At 42.7% G+C, this 25,114-nt stretch overlaps 1 protein-coding gene across 1 annotated transcript; it reads right to left on the bottom strand.

The window, feature by feature from the left end:
• Window positions 1-1,162: 1,162 nt before the first annotated feature.
• Window positions 1,163-24,622, bottom strand: LOC116092879 (spermatogenesis- and oogenesis-specific basic helix-loop-helix-containing protein 2-like). The gene is made up of 11 exons (XM_031373863.1): window positions 24,362-24,622; window positions 16,744-16,958; window positions 15,680-15,741; window positions 15,493-15,597; window positions 13,693-13,789; window positions 10,661-10,771; window positions 8,971-9,118; window positions 8,761-8,849; window positions 7,792-7,913; window positions 3,305-3,561; window positions 1,163-2,246 (listed from the first exon to the last, which is right to left on the bottom strand). The coding sequence occupies exons 1-11, from the start codon at window positions 24,581-24,583 to the stop codon at window positions 2,100-2,102; spliced, it is 1,575 nt and encodes a 524-aa protein (XP_031229723.1). The 5' UTR covers window positions 24,584-24,622; the 3' UTR covers window positions 1,163-2,099.
• Window positions 24,623-25,114: the final 492 nt, after the last annotated feature.

Genomic DNA, 25,114 nt, shown 5'->3' with positions numbered 1-25,114 from the left:
TCAAAGACCTGGCTTGCCTGCCAGCCTAGATAAATTAGAAGCTATGGGTTTGAGCCCTGGCTCAAAGCAATAAGGGAGAGAGCAATGGAGAATGACAGCAGACATCTTTCTCTGGCCTCTGTATGTGTATACACAGGTGTATGTACCTGCACATTCACGGGCATGCACCACAGACACATAACATATACCCATGCACAAAATGACAAAAGAGTATCTTATGGGCTGAGGCCTGCTAAGACTTTGGTTGAGAGATGAGTTTATCTGGAAGAGCACAGTAGTTTATTAAAAATGAAATTTCACCTAGAGGATTTTGGACACGTGCGTGAAGTTTAGGAGTCTGGAGCTGGCTTTTGTGACTGTCCTATGATTGCAACTGCCATTTTGGGAATTCAATACTGCCTTGATCATACATGGCTTTGCAGAAGGGCTGGAGTATATAGGCTGAGAAAAAACAGAGAAAGGATGGCTCCAGGACAGCCATCATCCCCGATGAAGAATTTTTAGGTACAGTCTTTGCTGCTGGGACACCAACAACCCTGAGATAAACCCTCACCTGTGCTTTGTAAGGAAGCTTATTGAAGTCATTGGCTCCTCAGAGAAAACTTTGGGGAACTGCACCCTTTTCTGTGGTTGGGACTCTGGGAGAAGTCTATGTCCCCAGGCATGGAATTTTAGCATCAACAGCCTTGAATAAAAAAGCTTTAAGTATGAGTTGGGCAGGCTCCTGTTCACATTGAAAGGAAAATGGGGGCGGAGGGAGCAATAAGCAGACAAATAGCTCCTGGAGTCAGGCTCAGTGAGCCTTTTTCTCCTAGAATCCATGGCCATTGCCTCTCTCAGCATCCAGGTGTCAACCTGGAGAAATTCCCATCCAAGCAGCATTTCCAGCAGTAAAGGAAGCCAGCCAGGGATAGGGCAACGCTTACAGAGCCCAGAACATCTCAACGTCTCTTCCAATGCCAAAGCAACTGCAGCTGGGACTGTGAACTCATTATCCATGTAAGAGGCATAGAACCTCAGTTGGACACATTGAGTTCCTTCACACTGTGTACCCCAAATCTACAGAGTTCGTCATTTTAGCATCTTCAAAAAACTTATAACCAGAAAAAAAAGCCAAAGTAATTAAGCTTCTCAAAAACATAATAAAATCAAATTCCTTGCATACTATTATTAAAAGAGAAAACATTTTATTAAGCAAAACAATGGATTACAGGGTAAACCTAGACACTTTAACAATAAAACTTTTGTGTAAGAACATTTCAGTGAAATATAAAACAACCATCTTTCTCTCTCCTTGTTTCCAAAAATTGCTCAAACACCCCATACAAGGAAAGGACAAAGCAGAAATGTGTGGGTCCAGCAAGGTAAGTAATGCCCCTCCTAGCTCCATTCCACTCACAAGACTGCAAACTGCAGTGGAACGCATATCATTTTATCCATAGCCACCAACTGGACAAGCAGATGTTGCTCCACATCTCCCTGGTTATTTTAGTTCGGATGATGAATGAAGAAGAGGGCTCTTTAAAATGCCAAATCTAGAAAAGATACCAATAGAAATCAATGGCAGAAACAATCACCAGGCCACAGGAGCCGTGCTTGGTGTGCCCTTCCTGGTCTTAGATGTTTACGTACACGTGGGTCTTCTTTGTAGTATGATTTTCACAAAGTGAACAGTTATTTTTTGGTAGAATGAATGCGTGTGGGGTCACTCAGAGCTGCTTGCAGCTCTCTGACCAGGGAAATCCCACCATGAATGAAGATGCCTGGGAACACAAGGCTGTCACTGTCATCAACTATCTTTCTATGTACCTTTGGAAGGTTCTTGCACATTTATCAGACAACATGGTCAGCATCTAATATTTGTCTTTGTCCCTTACTCCTCAGCTGAACAGCTATGCACAGCATGTGGTGTAGATATGAGTCCCACACATGGACTGTTAATATACTCCAAGCTGTTGGCAGGGAGAAGTGCACATTAATTGAGTCTAGCCCATTCTTACTCACAATGTCACAAATGCATTTCTGTATCAGGAAAGTTAATAAAGCTAACTGGCATCTTCAGGCAACTAAATCTACATGTTTTCAAATATTAATTTTTCTTAAAAGTAGCTACTGTCACGAGGCTGCGGAGATGGCCCAGCGGATTGCTGAGAAGCCTGGTGATCTGAGTCTGACTCTTGGAACCCACGAAAGATGCTGGATGAGGCAGCACGAGAACTGGCTGGAAGCTCACGGCCGGGAGTGCACTGCAGCAGAGACAAGAGAGAAGCCTCAGCAAGGAAGAAACAACTCCCGAGAGCTGTCCTCTAACTTCCACATGTACACACACACACACACACACACACACACACACATGCACACACAAACATACATGAACACACACATACTTCAAAAAGCAAAACAAAATAAAAATAACAAAAATTATTATTTTCTTATAAAAACTCTACAAAATAAGACATAAGGTAAATACATGTCAGCAACTAAAAATTAAAGTGAAGAGATGCACTTCACTGCATGATACTGGTCCATCTACCCCAAACCCTTTTCCTCTGCTCAGCTCTGATTCCAGACCCCCTGTGAGGTTAATTCTTTGTCTCTAGATCTTGGCTTAGACCGCAAGTACTTCTCCATGGGTCAGCAGTAAGTAACTCAACTATATGTCCTCTATCTGCACCCTTCAACCCATATCACAGCCGCCTGCTTCTCTGGCCGAATCCCTGAGACTTCATGGTGTGATTGTAATGTCTGTAGACACTACTTTCCCAGAGATACCAGTAAGCAGAGCATCATAGCATGAAGGTGCCCAAACGACTGCCGCATAAAAACCAGAATCTGAACTCTGCCTGATGGAGAATGTAGAAGGATGGGTTTTCATCTAGTGAGGGCATCTACTGATGCCAAGAGACAACAGAGGCTGTTAGGGGGTTGGCTGAGAATGAAGATCAAAGAATGGGCTGTCACATCCAAGGAATTCTGGGTAGAAGCACAGGAGAGAGGGAGAAGTAACTAGATCCAAAAAACCCAGTTTCCACCTGGTCACCTAATGCTAGCCTACCTAGGCCACATCTAGATTCATGAGAGCAGGCATCTAGATACCGGGTCTGCAGTGCAGAGAATAAGGGACTTGGTTAACTACAGCAATTATCACCATTAAGATAGTGACTTAGAAACCAATTCAGCTCTTGGGGTGCAGACTCTGAGCTTTGAGACCAGGGCATTAACAGCCAAGTGTGTCTCAGGGCCTTTGCTGGCTGTAGAGGATCCAGGCTCACTCATAGGCACCAGAAGTCTCTTATTCACTTACCAGACAATTGGGATTGGTTGGACATGTTGGGCAAAGCATGGAATTGCAGTGCTGAGGGATAAAGTTGGACACACTGGGCGCAGTGGGTGGTAAATAAATGGAAATGTTCTGATTTGCCCTGGCAGCGGCCTCATGGGAAGAGACAGGTCCAGAAGAGTATCTGACAGCACGGAAGGAATTCAGAGAGAGGGCCGTGCTGGGGACACGAGTCTCATAAAGATCCTCAATGGAGCTCTTTGAAACAGAGCCTGGCTGACCTGTAACAAGAAGGAAAACAGGTATCTGTGAGCGCTGTGCACACTTCTGTGGCTCTGACTACACATTGGAAATACATGGTCCTCTATTGCACTTCCTCATATTGCATACAGCTACTGCACACTAGTGCCTATTCCTGTCACCGCTCGATATAAACACTGCATGTTAACATTCGTGTATCTCAGATTTCAGAGGACAGGCAGAGGTGTGTGTGTGTGTGTGTGTGTGTGTGTGTGTGTGTGTGTGTGTGATAACCAAACTGACCATCTGTTCTGGTTAGCTTTATGTCAACATGACACAAGCTGGAGTCATCTGTGAAAAGGGACTCCCAATAAAGAAAATTCTTCCTAAAGACTAGCAAGTCCACAGCATATTTTCTTGGTTGATGTGGGAGAGGGCCAGCCCTGTGTTGGAGGTCCTGGGTTTAGGAGGAAGCAAGATGAAAAAGCCAGGAAGCAGCATTCTTCCATGGCCTCTAATTCAGTGCCTGTCTCCAAGTTCCTGCCCTGAGCTCCTGCTCCGACTGCCCTATGATGGACTGCTGTAAGCTGTAATATGAAACAAACTCTTTCCTCCCCAAGCTGATTTTTGGTTATGGTGTTTTACCACAGCAATAGAACCCCTATCTCCATTCCTCTAAAGCAAGGAAGAACGTGAGAAAAACAAAATAAAACAAACACACAAAAACAAATACATTAAGCTATAAAGAAAGCTTGGCTTATTTTTTTCTTATAATTAAAGTAGGTTAAACCAACACAGTTAAATTTTAGTTCTACAAAGTAGCTAGAATTCAAAGATTTGTAAAACATGTAATGTTTTAAAAGTAGTCTCCAGGACTGGAGAGCTGGCTCCGTGGTTAAGAACACATCTCACAGTTGTAGAGGACTGAGTTAGGTTTCCAGAACACACAACAGGCAGCTCACAACTCCAACTCCAGTTCCAGATGATTCAACACCCTCTTCTGGCCTCCACAGGTACTGCCTATACACAGTACATATGCATACGTGCGGGGAAACACTCACACACATAAAATAGATACATATCTTTTTAAAGTTAAGAGATAAAAATGGGATGCTCAATCTAGAGGGAAAAATTGTATACAGTCCTAGCACAACTGTGTCTTTCCCAGAGTGGTCTCTCTGAGTGATGTGATTTCACAAAACACTCAAGTACAGAAAATCCTGAATGTGTTGTCATCAACACTGTTTGCACAGAACATAAACAGTACTGTGTATAAAGATATATCCTTAAGAGGCACTGAGCATGGCCACAGCTTAATTTTCTTAATTTGGATCACTTTAATCATTCCATGTCACACTGAGACACAGGCATTTTGAGTAGCTTAACTGGATGACTTCTCTTTTTTTTCTAGTGTCCTCCAATCTCCCCAGGTGATGAAGAGAAAAGGCTAAATAGACAACTGAAGTGTCCTGAATTTATTTCCTTCATTTCAGGACCAAGGAGGGCTGTGTTCTACTTTGGCCCCTTCTCTTCTGACTTTGGACACAACCATAGGGATATCATTTGTTCCAGAACTCCCCCTGGTCCCCTAGACATGTATGCCATGCCTCTATGCATGTCACGGTGCATCTATTGTGCTCTTAAACACACTGAGTACAGAAGTTTGCTTTTATGATCCTCTGTCATTGAGTTCCATAAAAAGAAGTACTGCATCTCATCTATGCACTGCCATCTCTGAGGCAGGGATGCCAAGCTGAGAACCAGAGGACAGTTTTGGGACAGTGATGGTCAAGGGTATTCCCAGCACGGTGGGATGCTATGACAACACAATTCTTAGGAGGAAGGAATCAGAAAGAGTCACAAAAGATAAGCTGAGGACAGGAGACTTTGACAGTGAGCACCAGCCACTCTCTGAGGAGGTCTGTATTTTACTGGCTCCTCCGTGAGAGAGAATAGCCTTCAGGAACACCAAAAGCCACACACTGGACCTGGATTCTTTACCTCTGGCTTGGTTCATTACCACCATTATTTCCATAACTATGTGGTAATTGCCAAAAATAAAATAGGGGTGCCTCTGGAAGGAGGGTTGAATGTGTCCACATGGGTATTTGTAGTATATGTATTTCTTGACCTCCACTGCTCTAGTGTGGTTGCTCTACTAAAAATACAGCAATGAATAAAACAGGAGGGGAAACTCCCTACCTTCATGGAGCTGGCATTATAATGGAAGAAGACAACCAGTAACAAAGCACACACATTAAAAGCACAGGTGGTAAGGACCATGAAGACAAGTCCAAGAGGACAAGTGGGCTAAGAGTGGGCTGTACTATGTGTATACATAGGAACAAGTGTCTTTAACTAGGTAGTTCAGAAGAACTTAGAGTAGGGCCTCTAAATAAAGACCTGAAAGAAGTAAATAAACTAATATTCTAAATGCTCAGCACACAGTCAGCACTGAATTAGTGAGCACAGTCAGTCCTCTGTATCAGTGAGCTGGAGATTAACTAACCATGGATTCAAAGGTTTTTGTTTTCTATTTTTAAATCAACTACAGTGAAGCTATACAAAACATGGACAGACTTTGTTCTTTAAACAATGCAATGTAACAATCATTTGTGTAAATTTACATTGTATATCAGGTATCATCCAACCCACAACAGACTTCAAATAGGCAGCAGTATATGCTCAGGTTATATGCAAATGATATTCCATTTTATAGAAAGGACTTGAGACTGAGGATCTGGTATCTGTAGAGGGACTTGGAACCAACTCTCCATGGGTACTGAAAGATACTGTGCTTCCAGCTAGATTTCATTTCTTTTTGGGGGGGAGGGGATTATATTTTATTCTTTTTTTTTCTTTTACATATTTTCTTTATTTACATGTAAAATTCTCCATTCCCAGTTTCCCCTCCAAAAAACAAAGAAACAAACAAAAACATCAAAAACAAACCCCTGTTGCCTCCCACTTCCCCATGCCTGCCACCCCGCCCTCTCCCACTTTCTGGCCCTGGCATTCCCCTACACTGGGGCACAGAACCTTCACAGGGCCGAGGTCCTCTACTCCTATTGATGATTGAATTTGCAATCCTCTACTATATACATGCTGCCTGAACAATCAGACCCCTCCATGTGCAGTCTTTGGTTGGTGGTTGAGACCCTGGGAGCTCTGAGGGTACTAGTTAGTTCATATTGTTGTTCGTCCGAAGGGGCTGCAAACCCCTCAGCTCCATTGGTCCTTTCTCTAACTCCTTCACTGGGGACCCTGTACTCAGTTCAATGGATGGCAAGGAACTCAAGAAGAAGGAAGACCAAAAGGTGGACATTTCATTCCTTCTTAAAAGGGGGAACCAAATACCCACGGAAGGAGTTGCAGACATTAACTATGGAGCAGGGACTGAAGGAAGGGCAAGCCAGCCTAAATATAGCTATCTCCTGAGAGGCTCTGACAGTACCTGACTAACACAGATGTAGATTTCATTTCTATGAAAAAATAAATTATCAATATACTTGTCATCTGTTAGCAAGATACATATTTTGGCAATTATGTTCAATTTTGAGGCAGTTTTCTAGGATAACTTTTTAGAAGATTTACATATGATAAATTTATTTGCATACATTTATGTGTGTGTTTACCATGTATATGCAGTACTCACAGAGGCTATGTAATTGGAGGTACAGAGGGTTGTGAAGTACCATGTGGGTGCTGGGAACTAAACCTGGGACCTCTGCAAGAGCATCCATTGCTTCTGCTCCTAAGATACTCCTGTGGTTGAATCTGAAACGTCACTCCAGACCCACTTTAGAAACTTGTTCCCTGGCTGGTGGCAATGTTTTGTGGATCTGTGTAACCTTTAGGTGCTGGAACATAGCTGGCTGGCCTTCCACCTCTGCTTCCTTCTTGCTCAGATTCCTGACCCCTGCTTTGTGAAGTCCTACTGTGTAAATCCTGCTCTGATTCCTGGTCCCTTCTTTGTAATGTCCTACTGTATGAATGGTACCATGCTTGCCTCTGCCATCTCAGACTAAATCGTTTAGCATTAGGAGTTAAATAATTCCTTCCTAGGGTCTCTGTCAGGAATTCTGCCACAGTGACACAAAAGGAACTAAAACAGTCAATTTAAATACTTCAAGATGGTGAAGCCAGGACTCATTGGGCAGTGTTTCAACTCCACTTGACCACGTGATTATAGCAGGAAATGAATAGGGACTCAGGGGGAGCCAGGGGCTGTAGAGCCTTTATTCACATGCTCTGTGTCAGGCATAGCTCACCTCTCACAGCTTCCTCCAAAGGTCCTCCTGCAGCAGACATGGAATACACATTCAGGCCCTGATCAGTCAGGAGCTGGATCTCTTGCACAGGTGAGAAAGTGCTTGTCAGCATGGCATCTTCCCTGGGAAGACAAGAAAGATTCACTTCACACATCCCTGCAGGTAGGCAATGTCAACAGTGCTGAATTCAAAGGCGCTTCTAAACTGTGTTTTCAAAGATTCATTTACATGTATGAGTGTTTGCCTTTGTGTACATCTGTGTACCACACCTATGCAGTCCCTCCAGAGACCAGAAGAGGATATCAGGTCCTATGGAACTTGAGTTACAGTTGGTTGTAAGTTGCCATGAGGGTACTAGGAACTGAACCCAGGTCCTCTGCAAGAGCAGTCAGTGCTCTTAACTCCTGAGCCATCTCTCCAAGGTCCTTAAGGCTCTCTATTAGTCAATCAAGATCTAAAACTCTGACAAGTCTCAGCTATAGATCACTTAAACAGTAGTACTGGGAGTCTTCAAAGGCCGCTTTTGGTTCTCTTTGCTTGCATAGACTTTTAAGACTTGAGTGAGGAAGTCATTCCTTGGCATGTCACATTTTGTACCTGTGAGTTTCAGGACTGCGAGCTAACTAGTTCTAGATGCTCCATGGCCCTCAACCCCTGCAGAGGATTATAGAATCCATCTTGCCCCCCCTGGACATGCAGACTCATTGAGATGGAGTCAAAGGGCCTCCTTTAAAGGTTCTCAGGGCTAATAGGGTGTGGGTCATAGGATGGAAGCCCACAGTCCTGGGGATACTGGATGTGTACATCACAGTAATAAGATGATCAGTGCTGGCAGTGGGAGACGGCCGTGAATCCCTAACCAATACCAGGGCTTTTACTATGTATGTCTTCGGTTCCTGCACCATCATCCAGCATGAACATGGAGGGAAAACAACACACACACTGTGGATTCACATGCCCTTGCCATACCTCTGTGATGTGGCTGTGAATGGAAGGAACAGCTCGATGGGCATCTGCCTCTTAGAAAACCTTTTATTGCTTTGAAGGCATTCTGTAATCTAAACAAATACAAAGATGCATCTGTAAAAACAGACCTACAGACACATGGATGTGCAGTTACAGAAGCAAAACTAAAATATGGCACATGGAAGCATGAATAGGACATGAGAAACTGAGTACCTGGGCCATAATGACTGGAGGGAGAGAATCCCGGACCTGCTTCACATAATCGACTGTGGCCTCGATAACTGAAGCCACGTCACTCTTCCTCCCCTTGACGTATGGCAGGAGAGTGCGCAACTGCTCACAGCAAAACTTGATGCGTTCTCTGTTCAAACAATTGTATGAACATGATGAAGTATTACCTCTTTTTCATCAGAATGAATAATTCTTTTTCCTGGGATTTTGTGAAAATGGACTGTCCCTATCTTCATCTGATCCATGTTTAAGAGGAAGTCTGTATTCCCGTAGGCCAAGAGCCATCATGGCTCCTGAAATCACAACCCCCAGGGTCCCCACTCAAAGGGACAACTGCCAAAGTGGCCCAGCTCCTTTGATGAGGCCCACTGCTGTGGTACCCAGAGTGCCTAGACAGGTACACAGCACACCCCTCAAAGCCTATGAAGGTCTGAAGACACTGCCCTCAGGAAAGAATCCCATGATATATAGACATCACTTTTAAATTCACAGTAGAAGCTTAGCAGGCAAGGAAGAATCAGGATCTAGGTATGGACAATACTTTTGCCAAGAAATAAATCATCTGTGCCTTGTACCAGGTGAGTTTCACATATCGCGCTGTGGTCTGAGCTGGAGGAAAGTGAGAAGATAGTTTTCCTAAGCAGATGAACTAGAATACAAGGCAGTGTCCAGGTTAGCATCCAACAGACACTAAATAAATCTTGAATGCGTCTCAGGAGAGGCAAATGGAAAATGTAGATGTAACTGATTCAAAATCAATTCAAGCCCTTGGCATTTTCCCCTAAGTACTTGTTTTGTCCAGTTACAGCCTTGACATGGGTAAGGTGACTAACAATCACTACCTGGAACCTTACGAAAATCCCTAAGTTTCTCTTAATTTCAGAATAGAAGAAAAACAGACTAAAAATATTTATCATTTGGCATATAGTCGGGGTAGAAAATAGGTGGTATTTTTACTGGGCTTCAGGATCTTTGGGGTTCTCCAGAGTTGTCTCAAGAACTATTCTAGAGGGGAAGCACTGAGAAGCCAACAGCTGGACACTTGGAAGGCTTTGAATGTTTCACACAGAAAAACTTTACTTACAAAAGAATCTAAGATAAAACACACAGCAGTCTCTGTGGGCAAAGCAGTCTCAGTAGACTATGAGAAGTTGCCTAATAGTGAACTATGGTAAATCAGATCTTCAGAATTTCATTGGCAGTGAGAATAATATGTTATAAGCAAGAATGAAACACAAAAAAGGGCTGAAAGCAAAAACATTAAGCCATTGCTATCTACAGATGACTCATCTGTTGACAATAACTTCCCCCTTTTCTATAGTTTTGCTAGATAGTCATATGTCACTTTCACAATGAAAACTGCCATTACACATTGTTCTAATGTGTATTAAGAAAACTTCTGAATACACAGGGAACTCAGGAGAACTACAGACGAATATTTCTATTCCCGCCACTCAGAATCATTACTGTTCTCCTCCCATCATGCTGTGGCGGTGGCACTTACTCAGCTATTTGGTCCCCCAAGGTGACCAAATGCCAGAAAGTGGCATATATCCAGTGGTCGTATTCACCAGTTTCCCCTAGACTTTTAGCAGTGTTAACGTTATGGATTCATGGAAGTGGTTTCTCCGTGTAAAGAGTGTCTGGGTGGCCACAGCCCCATACCACCCACCGTCTCAGCTTTTCTTTGCTTGAGTGAAGAAGAGAAGCCTTTTTGGTTTTGTCTAGACTTGACAATGGGGCCGGTAATCCACGTCCAGTGTCATTTTTCAGCAGTTCAGAGCTACAAGTAAGTGAGAAGCATGCCACATATTATAGAGAAAAATTGCCAGGCAACTGCCAACAATAAGTAACAATTCACTAATCAGACAGAGAGCATCTCCTGCTTCCCACGGAGGAGGAGAATGCATTGAATCACTGTACCTGACACATCTGGTACTGAATTTTTTCCTTCAGATTTCAAAAGATCATAAATCCAATGATCAAAATTCTAGAATACACTGATTAAATACAAATATAAGACATTCTAATCTTATCAATCATGGCTCTTCTAAATTACAAGCAGTCACTGGCAATACACTCTTTAACTTCATGGTGTTGTAAAAGCATCACAACACCAGCCCACTTCTCCTTCCAGCTGTATTTGGTAATTACATATGACAGTTGATGCTTAGACAACTGCTATAAAGCAGACTGAGTAAGATGGCTCCTGCCCAACCGTGAACTAATACTAAGTGTTCTGAGGATGTCACAGGGCAAGCTACGATGTTAGGCAGATTGGATGCGGTTTTTACTCACAATTGTTTCTACTGGGTCTTACAGTCCCACAGTAAATCCCAGCTTTAAAAGTTAAGGCCCATGGGGCTAGAGAAATGGCTCAGTGATTAACAGCACTGGATGGACCTAGATTCAATTTCCATCACCCATGTGGTGGTTCATAACCTCTGTAACTCCAGTTCCAAGGTATCTGATGCTCTCTTCTGGCCTCTGAGGGCACTATATGTCTGTGGTACACAGATATAGGTGCAGCAAAACACACCCAAACACATGAAATACATTTTTAAAAGTTAAGGTCCATTACAGAGAAAAGAACAGAGCAACTTTACATGTTCTATTCCAACTTGATCAGCAAAGGTTTCTCTTCTTTAAAATTTTGTCATTTAATGGATATCACTCTGACTCTACTATCTAGAACAGTGGTTCTCCACCTGTGGGCCTCCACCCCTCTGACAACCCTCTATCTCCAAAAATATTGACATTACATTCATAACTATAGCAAAATTAATTATGAAGTAGCAACAAAAAATAATTTTATGGCTAGAGTAAACCACAACATGAGGAATTGTTATTAATGGGTCATGGCATTAGGGAAGTTGAGATCTAGAACTTTATGTTTTGAACTATTTTATTAATTTTTATCTTATGGTATAGATGTAATACATGTGTGTATGGAGCCCATGGATGCCAAGAAATGGAATAGGACCCCAGGAACTGGAGTCATAGACAGGGTGACTGGGTGTGGGGAACTGAACCTGGTTCCTCTAGAAGAGGGGCCAAGGGTCTTAACTGCTGAGGCATCTCTACAGGCCTCCTTTGTACTGTTTTATATTGTTTTTTTAAATTTTTTAAAAATAATTCCGTGTGTGTGTGTGTGTGTGTGTGTGTGTGTGAGAGAGAGAGAGAGAGAGAGAGAGAGAGAGAGACAGACAGACAGACAGACAGACAGACAGAGACAGACAGACAGACAGACAGACAGAGACAGAGACAGACAGACAGACAGACAGAGACAGAGACTGACAGAAAGAGAGCAATCAACCTTGGTGTCTTTGCTCGGGTGCTGTTCCCAGGGTCTCTCACTGGCTTGAAGCTCACCCAGTGGGCTAGGCTGGCTGGCTGGCGCCTCAAGGAGCCCCCTCCTGTCTCTACCTCCCCAGTGCTGGGATTCAAAGCACTCGTGCCTTAAATCTTTTGTATCTGAGTTCTGAGTCTGAGGCTCATGTCCTCATACCTGTAGACAAGTACTTTATTGACCAAGGTAACTCCGTAGCCCTGTAATTCTATGTTCTTTATCCAAAAGGGCAAAACTTGACTGAAAATTTTACTTTGATTTTGAGGGAAGATAAAGAAAAATTCAAAGTTAGTAGACAGTGAAAATGTTTTCATGTAGCATATGAAAATGATGAAACTTCACAATTCCCTTCCCTACCTTATACGCCAGATAAGGGGCCATCTTTCCAAACAGCTCTTTGAGGCTCAGCTGCTAAATAAGATTCACAAAGCTTTTGCAGTCCATGTGTCACTTAAGAGAGATCATCTCTGCTTTGCCACAGAACTGGCTGCCAAGTCCCTCCCTTGTTCTTCTACACAGTAGATGGCTACATTCTACACATGCTAGAAGTGCCTGACCCAGTATTTTCACCATCATCAGCATCCATGGGCTTCAGCTCTTGCCCATCCCTGTGTTCTAAGCTCTATTTAAAACATCCTTGGTGTCAAAAGAGAAGGCAGCAGTCACACAAAGCTGACTTTTATCCAACACGCAAAGCTAACATAGCAAGAGTCTGGCCCAAGTTCAACAGCCTGTAGAACAAACAAGATACACAGAGAGAGAGACAGAGACAGACAAAGACAGAGAGACAGAGAGGGAGACAGAGAGAGAGAGAGGGAGAGAGACAGAAAGAGAGAGACAGAGACAGAGAGACAGAGACAGGGAGAGAGAGGGAGGGAGAGACAGAGATAGACAGAGACAGAGAGAGAGCACCCTATAAAATAAAACAAAGTGCTTCCTTCATGGGATGTCTGAGACTAAATCACAGACATGCAGTAGCTGAAGTTTTGAGTTTATGAGTTCAAAACACAATGTGGAGAAAGTGCAGTAGACATAGACTAGGTAAGGCTGTGCTTGTGCAAACATCAGTTTCCAATGTGTGCTTGAAAAGGGGGAATCTGCTGTTATTTTATTTAAATATCAGTGTGCTTTCTGATACTGAGTTGAATTATCTTGTGAGGTGTACTCATGATCTCGACTCTAGAATCTGAAACAGAAGACTGTGGTCTGTCTTCTGAGAAGAGACCTTCTCTCGGCACCATGCTCAGCACTTGGGCTGGTCTCCTATTATTAAGTTCTCTGAAATAGATTTAATAAAATGTACACAGTAAGCGTAGGTGACATGAAAAAGTTTAAAAAAATTAAATAAAACTAACCAAAGAAACAGATCTGTAGAAAAATGCCCTCTGAGTTCACCGCAGGACGTCTGGAAGTACAGTCGGCATTCTGGAGGCAACTCAGTGTTTGCCATATCTATTGAAAGTTTGGAAAGAGGTTTGTTTTAATCATAAAATCACTGCCAATTATTTTTATACAAAATAGGGTTTTAAAAATAGAAAGCAAGAGATAGGTTTCAGTCCATGAAGCGTAAAACTACTACGATTAGAAAATACCATTGAAAGGCTGCACACACTGTACCCCAAGGCATCCTCTTACCCGTAAGAACCTTCTAACCAAGTGACATATTTTATAAAGCGTCCCCAACTGAGTTTATGTATCACCTTCCTATTTATAAGTAAATGTCAAGCAACTGCACTGTCAAATTATGGCCTCAGGGCCATAAAAAATCTGCAGCTGTTAGTCCTTGGACCAATGATAAATCAACTGGAGAATGGTTGGGATGTATCAAAGGTGCTGGACAAGTGATGGGCAGCTGCTGTCTGACTGAAGACCAGAAAAACAGAGTGCAAAGGAACCCTGACCACATGCCTAGTCGTACCCAGAAGAACTTGGAAGCCACAGTGGGTAGGGGTTGGGGAAAAGGGAGTGGTGAGAGGTGTTGTAAAGAGAACTCACTACTCTGACCATTGAAAACTAGCTCTAAAGAGGCAGACACATTGACTCCAGGATGTAAATTTATATTTAACAGTCCTCAGTATGTTTCAAGAAAATATGAAATTTAAGTTTTTAAAAAGGTTTCTAGCCTTCTGGAAATATAATGGTGAATATGGTGTGTGTATGTGTGTATTTACAGCGTGTCTAGTTGATAAGCATATACAATATAAAAAAAGCACAATCAAGCTAGTGTGTTCATCACATTACATAACTATTTTCTTGTGCATGTTGAAAACACTTAAAATGGTTGGTCTCAATAAGTCACAGGTATCCATACAGTATTGTCAATACAGCCATCAAACTTTATCTTAGGTCTTCAGATTTTACATATGAAAAATCTCGTATGACATATCAAAAACTCTCCATTCCTTGCCCAGTGTTCTCCATGTGATACCAACTTAATCCTGAAAGATTTCTCAGTTAGCATCCCAGTTTCTATCAAGCAAAAATAATTACTGAACTACATGAATTCCAGGAGTCAGAGGCTGCCTACTACCTCTGTAGAACAAGCTAATTTAATTAGTGTTTAAATGTTGCAATGCACACAATCCAATAGGTAAAAGGATTACAAAGAAGAAGTCTAATTGAGGCATTGTCATTAATGCTTTGTATCTAAAACTATGAAAGAGAAAGAATGACCCATTATCCATTAAAGAAGTAAATAATTATGAAAATGTTTTGCAACAGAGTTACTATGAAATTCAGGTTAATACTACCTTACTTTTTGGTTATCTCTGTAATGAGGTAGCCTGATCAATTCTATTTTAAAAACAAAGATATGATGGTAGCTAGGTTACCAAATGAATAGAAACATAGTATCAGTCCCACACAAAAACAAAAGCAAACAGAACTCTTCATCACACAGCTATCATGCAACTAACTCATTGGAAATTTCTAAACATTTCAGCTTCTCTTGCAAATAAAAACAAAAGATTTTTCCTCCTATTTATTTTCTTCATATTTCCTGGCTATGATTAAAAACACACTCTTATAAAATACATAGCAAATTGTTCATTCACAGTAAAAGGCCTAAGTGGGAAATCAATGTAGACATGTGCAAACATGGTTTTATAGGATGTTAATGAGTACTTTAACCCTTTGTAAATGCATGTGTAACTCACCCGGATTTGTGAAATACTTTTTCCAGTAGGTTACCACTGTGTTCACTTTTTCCAAGGTCAGCGGCTCATTGAAACTAATGTCAGCTCCAAATTCTGAAATATAGCCTACAGAAGTCATGTTAACAGCAACCTTGTAATTTCTATTTGAAAATGGAACGCATATTATAGCAGGCAGTCACATACATACCTCTAAGTGTTTCAGGTACTACAAAAGCAAACAGCAAGTGTGTGTTTTTCTTCTTGCCAGATCTGATGGGGAAAGTGTTACAATGAAGCAAAATAATCACTCAAAAAAAAATCAGACTCAAGAGCTTAACTTACTAGAAACTAAACTATACATGCCTTTAACTTTGAGAATTTAAAATGATGCAAAACAAAACAAAACAAAACAAAACAAAACAAAAACCTTAAAACTCAGCATCTCAAACCAGTGAGGATGTGATGAACTATTCTTAGCTAGTCCATCCAAAAGAAAATAACCTAAACTGTATCCACATTTTCAAACTCCTCATTAGTTTAAAATGGGTTGAGGAACAGAGGACATTTCAAGACCACTATAGAAATGAAATCAGCAAAATCTGGATTCGGGAAATTTACATAAAACTAAAACCCTCCTAAAACAAATACCTCTGTGTGTATTTGAAAAAGATACACATGTATAATTTAAGACCAAAAAAATAAAAAATAAAAAATAAAAAACCCAAATAATACAAGGAAGAGAAAGTAGAACTTTGAGTTTTTGTCAAGTTTTTTTTTTTTGTTAGAATCATAGACAGGATACACTCAACTCTGATTAGATATGTCAACATTAAAGAATTGTTAATTCTCATTTGCTTTAATATCCACCAGAATCTTAATAAACTCTGAAAAGACGAGCCATTGTAATGACAGTTATTTATAAAGCATACCATGGGACTAATATCAGCAATATATAGCAAATAATTGTCTACGATCAACTAACCCTCTGCTGTCACTCTGCCTCTTCCTGCTCAGACTGACATGCTGATTCTTACAATGGCGTACCAAACCGGCCACAGAGCTGACTGCACTGTGACACTTCTACCCAGGAAGACATGCTTTATCTTAAAACTCATAGAGGACTAATTTGATGTCAAGTATATCAACATATATCAATCAAGTATATTAATATATTATATCTTGTGTATTTAATATATCAATAGATCTTATGCATTTAAGAAATAGGTTTTAAAAGCAATTTTAAAGACAAGGTCAAGATTTGGAAAATTTTACCTAATTAATTTGGCAGCCTCTTGCTCCTCCGCAGTTAGGGTAGAAGTCACCTTCAAGAAAATTATGTCAAACGAGTTAGCAGCCAAAAGCGCGGCTACCTTCTTTACGTTGCTAATGGTCAGGGTGATCTGTTCTGTGCTCGTCAAGAATTTCTGCATAGAACCAGCCAGGATGTATCTTGTAGCATCTCCAACTAGCAACAGGTCTACTCTGCCCTAAAGGAGAAGGAAGAAAGCAGAGGCCAGATGTAATTACCAGAGTGAGAAAGAACTCCAGGAGCAGAGCAGTCCACCCTAAGCACTCGAGGGCGGGAAGCTCTTCACTGTGTCCATGCCCAAGCCTAGGCTTGGGTCTGAGCATTCTGCTACCTTGTTAAGATCTTGCCCACTAAGGCCATTCTAATGTGGTTTCCCTAAAAACTTCTTTCTTATTCCATTAATAGGTAAGGTTCCATTATTATTATTATTATTATTATTATTATTATTATTAGTAGTAGTAGTAGTAGTAGTAGTAGTAGTAGTAGTATCATTATCATTATCATTATCATTATTATTTCCAGCCCTTTAGAGGCAGGGTTTCTTTGTGTATCCATGGCTGTCCTGGAACTTGATCTGTAGATCAGGCTGGCCTTGAACTTATGAGATCTGCCTACCTCTGCCTGCTCAGTGCTGGGTCTAAAGGCCTGAGCCACCACTCAGCAACAGGTCAAGTTCTTTTGATCCAGCTTCCTAATCAGACTTTTCTTCTAGAAAATGTGTTTTGTGAGAAAGGCAAATCAGCAAGTCACACATTATTTATTTTGGTTAAAAACACATTCCAGCAAACAAATTTTTTAAAAAATCTAAATTTGGTGCTGGAGTGCTGGTTCAGTAGTTAAGAGCTCTGCTTACCCTTACGGAGTGCCCAGATTTGCTCTCTGCGCCCGTGTGGTAGCTAGCTTACAGCTGTTGTCTATCTCCACAAGGGATACGGTGCCCTCTTCTGGCCTCATAGGCACCAGGCACGCATAAGATGCCCAAGCATCATGCAGGCAAAATACTTACACAAAAACATTTCATAATGCTTAAAATGAGATTATGATTGTGTGTTGGGACTTGGTCATAACAATTCTTGGCCACATGCAAACCATGAGTTGACAGTGAGACACTTGTCTCTCTCTATACAAGGATGCACTTCTGCTGGGAATGCCTGGGATTTAAGACTTCATTTGATTTTTTTTGTATTTATAATTAATATTTACACTTAATGATCTTTGTTGTCATTTCTTTGATCTGTACTGTTCCTTGTAGCTCATATTTGCTTCTTCCTGGGATCCTCTTTATTGAATTTCAGTACAGGCTCAGAAGATTCTTCTTGCCTGAAAATACTGTCACAGTGTTCTGACAAGTCAGGGCAACCTCTAGCTGGTCTGGGTCAAAGTCACTGTCTCTGAATTTTGAAGATGATGGTCCATCGCCTTATGATATTAGAGTGGTAGCTGGAAGCGCCAAGCAACCTTGCTTTCTTTGGGTGATTTTGTGTTCTTTCTTTCTCTCTCTCTCTCTTTCTTTGCTTCTTTCTCTCTTTCTTTCTTCCTTCCTATCTTTCTTTCTTTCTTTCTTTCTTTTCTTTCTTTCTTTCTTATCTCCTCTGTCTGAGTATAAGCACTTATTCCCTGCTCTGGAAACAGATATTTCTTTAATCCCAGATCACTTTCCCTCTGTTGCCTTTCCCTCTTTGGGAATCTTTTGTGAAATGCTAGAAACCCAGGTAGATTCTTTTTCTCCATTTCTCTATGACAGAATTGTCTTCCCAGAAAGCTTTCTTGGTCTTTGGTCCTTTAAAAAGTACTTGAATGTAATATGAATTGTGCATTTTTAAGGTTTTATTTTCTAAATAACCCATTATTTTTAGGATGTGATCACTTCTCTGAAGACATAGATTCGGATTTTACTTTTGTCTCTGTGTGTGTACGCATGTGTGTCTATGTGTGGAGGTCACAGGACAACTCTGAGTATCTTTTTTCAGGAATTGTCCACCTTGTGTTTTGGGGCCAGAAACTTTTACTGAGCTTGGAATTTTCTAAGTATGATAGGTTGGCTGGCCAGAATCCCCAACTCTCCACTTCTACAGAGCTAGAATTGCATGAACACGCAGTCATGCCTGCTGTGTGTTAATGTGGGACTGCCCGCGCATATGCCTGCATGTGGTGGATAGAAGTCTGTATGGGATTTCTTCCTCTGTTGCTCTCCATCTCATTTTTTGAGGCAGAATCTCTCACCGAACCTGTAGCTCACAGATTTGACTAAACTGGAAGACCAGTGAGTTTCAGGGGCTCCCTATCTCTGCCTTCCCAGTTCAGGGGAGTAGGAGGGTTGCAGGCATGCCCATGCCCACGCCCATCTTTCCATCAATGGACTTGCATCCTCATGCTTACACATAAGCACTTTATCAACCACACCATCTCCTCAGCCCTGCAAATTAACATTCAGACATTTATTTGTATTCTCTTTTGTCCTAGCCTTTCCAGCTTGCTGTTTTAAAAGCACCAAAGCAATGCTTCTTGTGAACAAAACAAACTTATTTCTTGCCACTCTGAAGACTGGAAAGTCCAGGATTAAGGTGTTGGCAGGTCCGGCATTGAGTGAAGGTCTGATTTCTGGTTCAGAGAAGGCCATGTCTAGTGTGCCCTCACATGGTACCACGTGAGAGTGTGTGGTACAAGGGCTGATGAGTTCACCGTGGGCCTCTTTTTCAGAATCTTATTCCTAATGGTAATAAACCTTTGTGACCTAATCACCTTGGAAAAGCCCCACCTTCTCACTTCAACACAATGGGATGTGAATTTCATAATAAAGCAGGTCACAATGTGTGTGACTGGTGTAGCTGTACAGTTGTGCAGCTGCAGCTCTCTATGCCTAAAAAAATGTATGAATCAAGGACTGAGTGGCTGTAAATATGATTTGGGTCCACTGTGAGACAGCAAGAAACTGGAAAAAAAAAGGCTGAAGAGTAGAGTCCAGTGGTGCAGCTGTGCCTGTTCCTGGCCACACAAAAAACTGGAAATTACCCACTGGGAACCTGAGTCCCACATGCAGCTCATTTTCTGTAGAGAGCAGTTCAGACATATCCTGGAGCTGAAGCATCCTTGCTCCAGGTGTTCTGCATGCAGGTACTTCCACAGCAGATGATTAGCCTCTGCACACGTGAGCACCTGTCCACCCTCTGCTTTCCCCAAGCCACTCTTCTCTGCCTGTCTTTAGAGCTGTAGCCTTCCTGAGTGGACATGTGATCCATCACTGTCTAGATTTTAAGTCTGACTGAATTTTCGGTTGTGAAAGAAACTGCTGTGTTGCAACCAAGATTCTGTCAAGAACCATGCACTGCATTCTGTAGATGAGTCTCCTTAGGTTTTAATGGAGGATCGCCCTCCCCTCTCTTATTCTGTGATAGTTACTCGCTATCATTATTTCAAAAGTGCCTTCAGCTGTGTAGTTTAGAACAGAGAAGGTGGAGGAAGCATTTATGCTCAATCCACAGGCAGGAGCCACTCTCTCACCCACCAACATCAGAAAGGATAAAAAATGCCCACTCACTAATGTGTGGGGGCTTTTGGTTGGTTGGTTTTGTATTTGTTTTTTGCAATCTGATTTTCACCAAACTTATTTCTATTTTCCTCAAATACCCTAATATTTTCAAAACACACCGTAACCTTTTCCTTTAAAAATAATTAATTCATTCATTATTTGAGGTAATACCCTTGGTATGTTACCCAGGCTGGCTTTAAAAATGCTATTTTCCTGTCTCAGCTTCTGGAAAATTCAGTGACATAGGTAGAACACCGAGGTCCTTGTGATCTCCTTGACTTCCTCTGAAAACCACAGCACAGGTTCCGCTGCATTTCCAGTGCAACTCATTAGTGTCTGTTGTCCATGTATCACATGATTAATTCTATTCTAGCACCTTCCTGAAACCCCTAAAGCCAAGCTGCTGTGACAATCAGTAATAACTGGTTGTGCGAGCAGCTATACGAGGGTTATACTTTTGTTGGTGTTTTTTGTTGTTGTTGTTGTTTTTGGTTTTGTTTTGTTTTTCTCGAGACAGGGTTTCGCTGTAAGCCCTGGCTGTCCTGGAACTCACTCTGTAGACTAGGCTGGCCTCGAACTCAGAAATCCGCCTGCCTCTGCCTCCCAAGTGCTGGGATTAAAGGCATGCGCCACCACTGCTCGAGTTTTGTTGTTTTTAAATAATGGATTTAGTTGAAGCAACTACCAATGTGCCAATATAATCTACATGATACAGATAAGGTAACCCTAAAATGATATGTTTCTGTTGAATGTGTGTGAAATGTGGTATGTATGTGGTGTATATGGTACGTGTGTATGTAATATATATAATATCTGTATGTGGTATGTATACTGGGTGTGAGTGTATATGCGGAGTGTGTGTGTAAGAGTAGTATATGTAGTTATGTGTGTATATAAGGTGTATGTGCCTGTGTATGTGATGAGTGTAGGTGTGTCTTCCTTAGTTACTCTCCACCATGTATTTTGAGGCAAAGTCTCTCATTGAACGAGGATTCAGCCATTGGGCTAGCTTGGCACCCAGTGAATGGCCAACAAGCCCCAGGGATCTCCCTGCCTCAGGCCCCTCTCCCCCAGCTCTGGGGTTACAAATGGATGCTGCTGCCACATCAGCTTTTATATGGGTACTAGGTGCCAAACTCAGGTTCTCATGCTTGAGCTGAGAACCTAATTTCCCTTTTATTTTGATAGGGTTGATTTTTCTCTCACTGGGTCATTTGAGAATAAAACAATGTGGTAAGAATAATGACACTAAAAATAGGTATAAACCAGGGGCCTGGGGAGGGGCTAATTTGTAAAACCTTCCATTAGGAAGTTCTACTCTCTTAGTTTTCTCAGACATCTTTCCACTTTGTGATCTAGCTTAATTGTGCTTGATAATTACTGTCTCCACAGGTAAAAGTCTACTGGGCAGAGGCAGTGAACATAGGTGAAGGGCCAGCCAAGAGCCCCGAATAGGGCCTTCCATACCTTCTCTGTAGCCCAGGGTGCAGGGCTTAAAATTGTTGGAATGCAGAACAGTGTGTGAGCCTTGGTTACCAGGCCACCCCAACTGTCTGATGTGGAGCCAAGGAGGAAAAGACTTGCAGGCAAGGACTAGCATCTGCCTCTTGGTTCCAGCCAGGTATCACTACATGACCTGCATCTGAAGGACAAACCCACAGTGCATGGCAGACACCTCTATATTTTCTTAAATACCAAACCTGAGCACAACACACACACACACACACACACACACACACACACACACACACACTCACACGCCCATTCAGCCAAACTGGGAGGATGAGAAATGGAATTACAGGGAGGATGCATTCAGGCTGGGCAGCAGAGACAGCTCTAGATAACTCTGTTCTCTGCACATCCTGAATCACGGGCTCTGAGAAGGAAAAAGAACAAAGGCAGCCAGCTATTTGAACCTTTTTCTAGGTGGCACCCGGTGCTCTTAACTACATGAGTCCTCTCCCAGGCTCCACTCTGAGCGTCCGCAGGTTGTGCAGAAGAGTCAAGAGCTAGAACTGTAAGGGGCAGAGACATAGGGAAGGGGCTGAGGACTTGGGGAGGTAATGCAGACGGGGTGGGAAGGTAGCAGCATGGGAAGCCACGCTCTATGCAGGAGTCTAACGTTTACCAAGTGGTATGTGCTAAGGCACACGGTACAAAACAAAGCCAAAAGATCTGAGTTTCCTTCCATAACCTACGAAATCAGAGCCACAACCTACTCAGGGTATCAGTAGTCCCACAGACTAGAACACTAAGGATGCCACTCAAGTCCACTATCCAGGCATGTAAATTTAGGAAAAAAAAAAGTACCACAACATAAATCTGAATATTTACTTAGTATCTTGTTGATGGTGTGATGTCTGAACATAGGCAATAAGTAATTAGGCTTGCCAATAATAAAAGAAATGGAAAATCCTAGCATATTCTTGTTTGTAAAATTGCATTTTAACAGGTCTATGATTTCTACCTAAAAACACAATTGGCTAGATTTCATTTGACAGCAATTGTTTTTTCTTTAAGAATTGCTTAGTGCACTTAAAAAATACATATTCATTGGGTAATTTAAAAAAAATGAAGTGAAAGTGAAATCCCATGCTCTCTTGGGGTATGCCCCATTCATACCCTGCCACACATTCTTTAATTATGGGCAGTTTTATAAGGTCAAACCACAGCCAATGTCCTTATCTACTCTGTCTCGTTTCTGACCGCACAATCAGGACACTGCAGTCTCTTCGATTGTAAGACACTAGATTTCCATCTGCAATCCGTGTTGGTCTAAACCCTTAATTAGTAACAGCAGGTGCTGAAGTGCTTAGAACAAATAACCCCTTCATTTTAGTGAGTTGTTATTTATGTCACTCTTATCACGGAGAGCAGCGCTGACAATCAGCAGCAGCAGCAGCGGCTGCCTAGGCCTGAACTCTCAGAGGGCAATCACTGGCCTCCCGTTTGCCAGAAAGCCAGGGTTTTAACTCAGTCTGAAGAGACGGAGCAAGCTGCTGTTTTTTTCAGAAGATCGAAAGAATTCAGCAGGGACTCCACACTACGTTGTGTCAGAATCCACACTTATCTGTGTTCTAGATAATCAGATATTTTATTCAGAATTCCACTTTGCGCGGCTTTGCTTCATCCCGCGCCACTGAAGTCCCTTTCCTTAGAGCTTTCTTTCGCGCATGCACAAACACCTCGCCTAGAATTATGGAAACCTGCTAAATGACCTACAGAAATAATTCGGTTTCCAGAAGCCTGTTCTTAAAGGGTCAGAAGATTAAGCAGACAAAGCCTCCTTGGGGGGGGGGGGACTGTAACAAAACTCATCTAGGTAAAAATGAACCTTCGTATTGTCCAAAAAGATCTGTGAACAACGGATACCTGGTGAGTAATGATCCTCTATCCTTTATCCTTTCTGGCCAGACCCTCAGTTTTCCTGCCGTTTTGTTTTGTCTTAAAAGCACGGCCTCACACCATAGCCCAGACCAGGCCTGGAATTCACCGCAACCCTTTTCGGCCATGAAAGCGCGGGCGTCGTGGGCAAAAGTCACCGGGCCTAGGATTCACTTTCCACTTTTTAAATCTAAGTACAGTTACCCTATGGTCACCAAGGGTCTGGTCGGGGTGCGTTTCTGGGACCTTAAACTGCAGGGTGCAGACACTGCGTACAAGGGCAAGCAGGCTTTGTTTGAGCAAGGCCACTTTGGGTCGCCATCTTCGCGAGGCCAAAAAAAAAAAAAAAAATCCATGGACAGGAAAGCCGGAAATAAACGCAGATAAAAGCCCGTTCCGTTCCTGAAGCCCAAACCTTTCCCGTAGCCAAGCACAACTCCGGGTCTCCTACTTCCAACACCCTCCCAGGGGTTCTGTCCCGAGCTCCAGGGCCAGGGGTTCTGGTTCGAAGTCTGGCCCTGTGGCGTGCTCGCCTGAAGGAACATCCCCATTCGGGAGCGTGCGGCCCAGGGCCCTTGATGGAGCCCGTCCTGGCTGAGCCCTCGCAGGCCTGGGCCTGCTGGTCTAGGTTGGGGTGATGCTCACAACCGCCTCCCGCCAGGTCCTACCTGCCCCGGCCTTCGGCCTAGCTCCCCAGTGCTGATCCTGGCGGCCATGGCGTCTACTGCTCTGAGCTTCTTGGCGGGCCCGCGCTGTGAGGGGCGGAGCAAGAAGCAGAGAGCGCCCCCAGGGACTGTGGGAGCCCTGGGCAGAGTGACGTGGACACCCCAGGCACGCCACTCACCACGCCACTCACGCCTCGGGCTGGCCTGCAAGGTTATACTACGCATGGGCAGACGGTGTGCTGCATTGTCTGGGGTGGACCAGCCGTATTGCTTTCTACAGATGTGTGCTTTCCTCTGATAAAATACTTTTGTCCGATCCAGCCTGTGTGTTACGTATGGACAGTGCTCTTATGGTGGTTTCTTTAATTCGGGATCTTTGCAATCGTTCGGTTTGGAGAGATTTAAGACCTTGTCCCCATTTTCTCAGCTTCGAAACCGAGGCAGTGAAGAGGTTTCTGGTGACTGGTGACATGAGAACCGAACGTATTATTCAGCCCTGGTTCAGCATGTTCTTGAGAGCTACTGAAACAAGATCTTTTCTCTTGTTACTGTGTCTAGGTTTTTCTAATGCGTAGAAACCTGCTTTGTGGTGACGCAGTTCGCTTGAACACCACACAGAAGAGCTTTGTGTGTCCCACCACTGCAGGTGGTCTGTCTCCCAGCAAGCCCTCAGGGTCTCTTGAGCTACTGTTGCATTCTGCTTGAGGGTCTGATTTAGGTCACCAGAGTATACGCAAAAATAGCCCTGTGTCTCTC

The sequence above is a fragment of the Mastomys coucha genome, unplaced genomic scaffold (assembly GCF_008632895.1).
Source record: "Mastomys coucha isolate ucsf_1 unplaced genomic scaffold, UCSF_Mcou_1 pScaffold16, whole genome shotgun sequence".
Lineage (NCBI taxonomy): Eukaryota > Metazoa > Chordata > Mammalia > Rodentia > Muridae > Mastomys > Mastomys coucha.
Note: the sequence above shows the minus strand (reverse complement) of the source record. Positions and strands in the feature narration are given on the sequence as shown.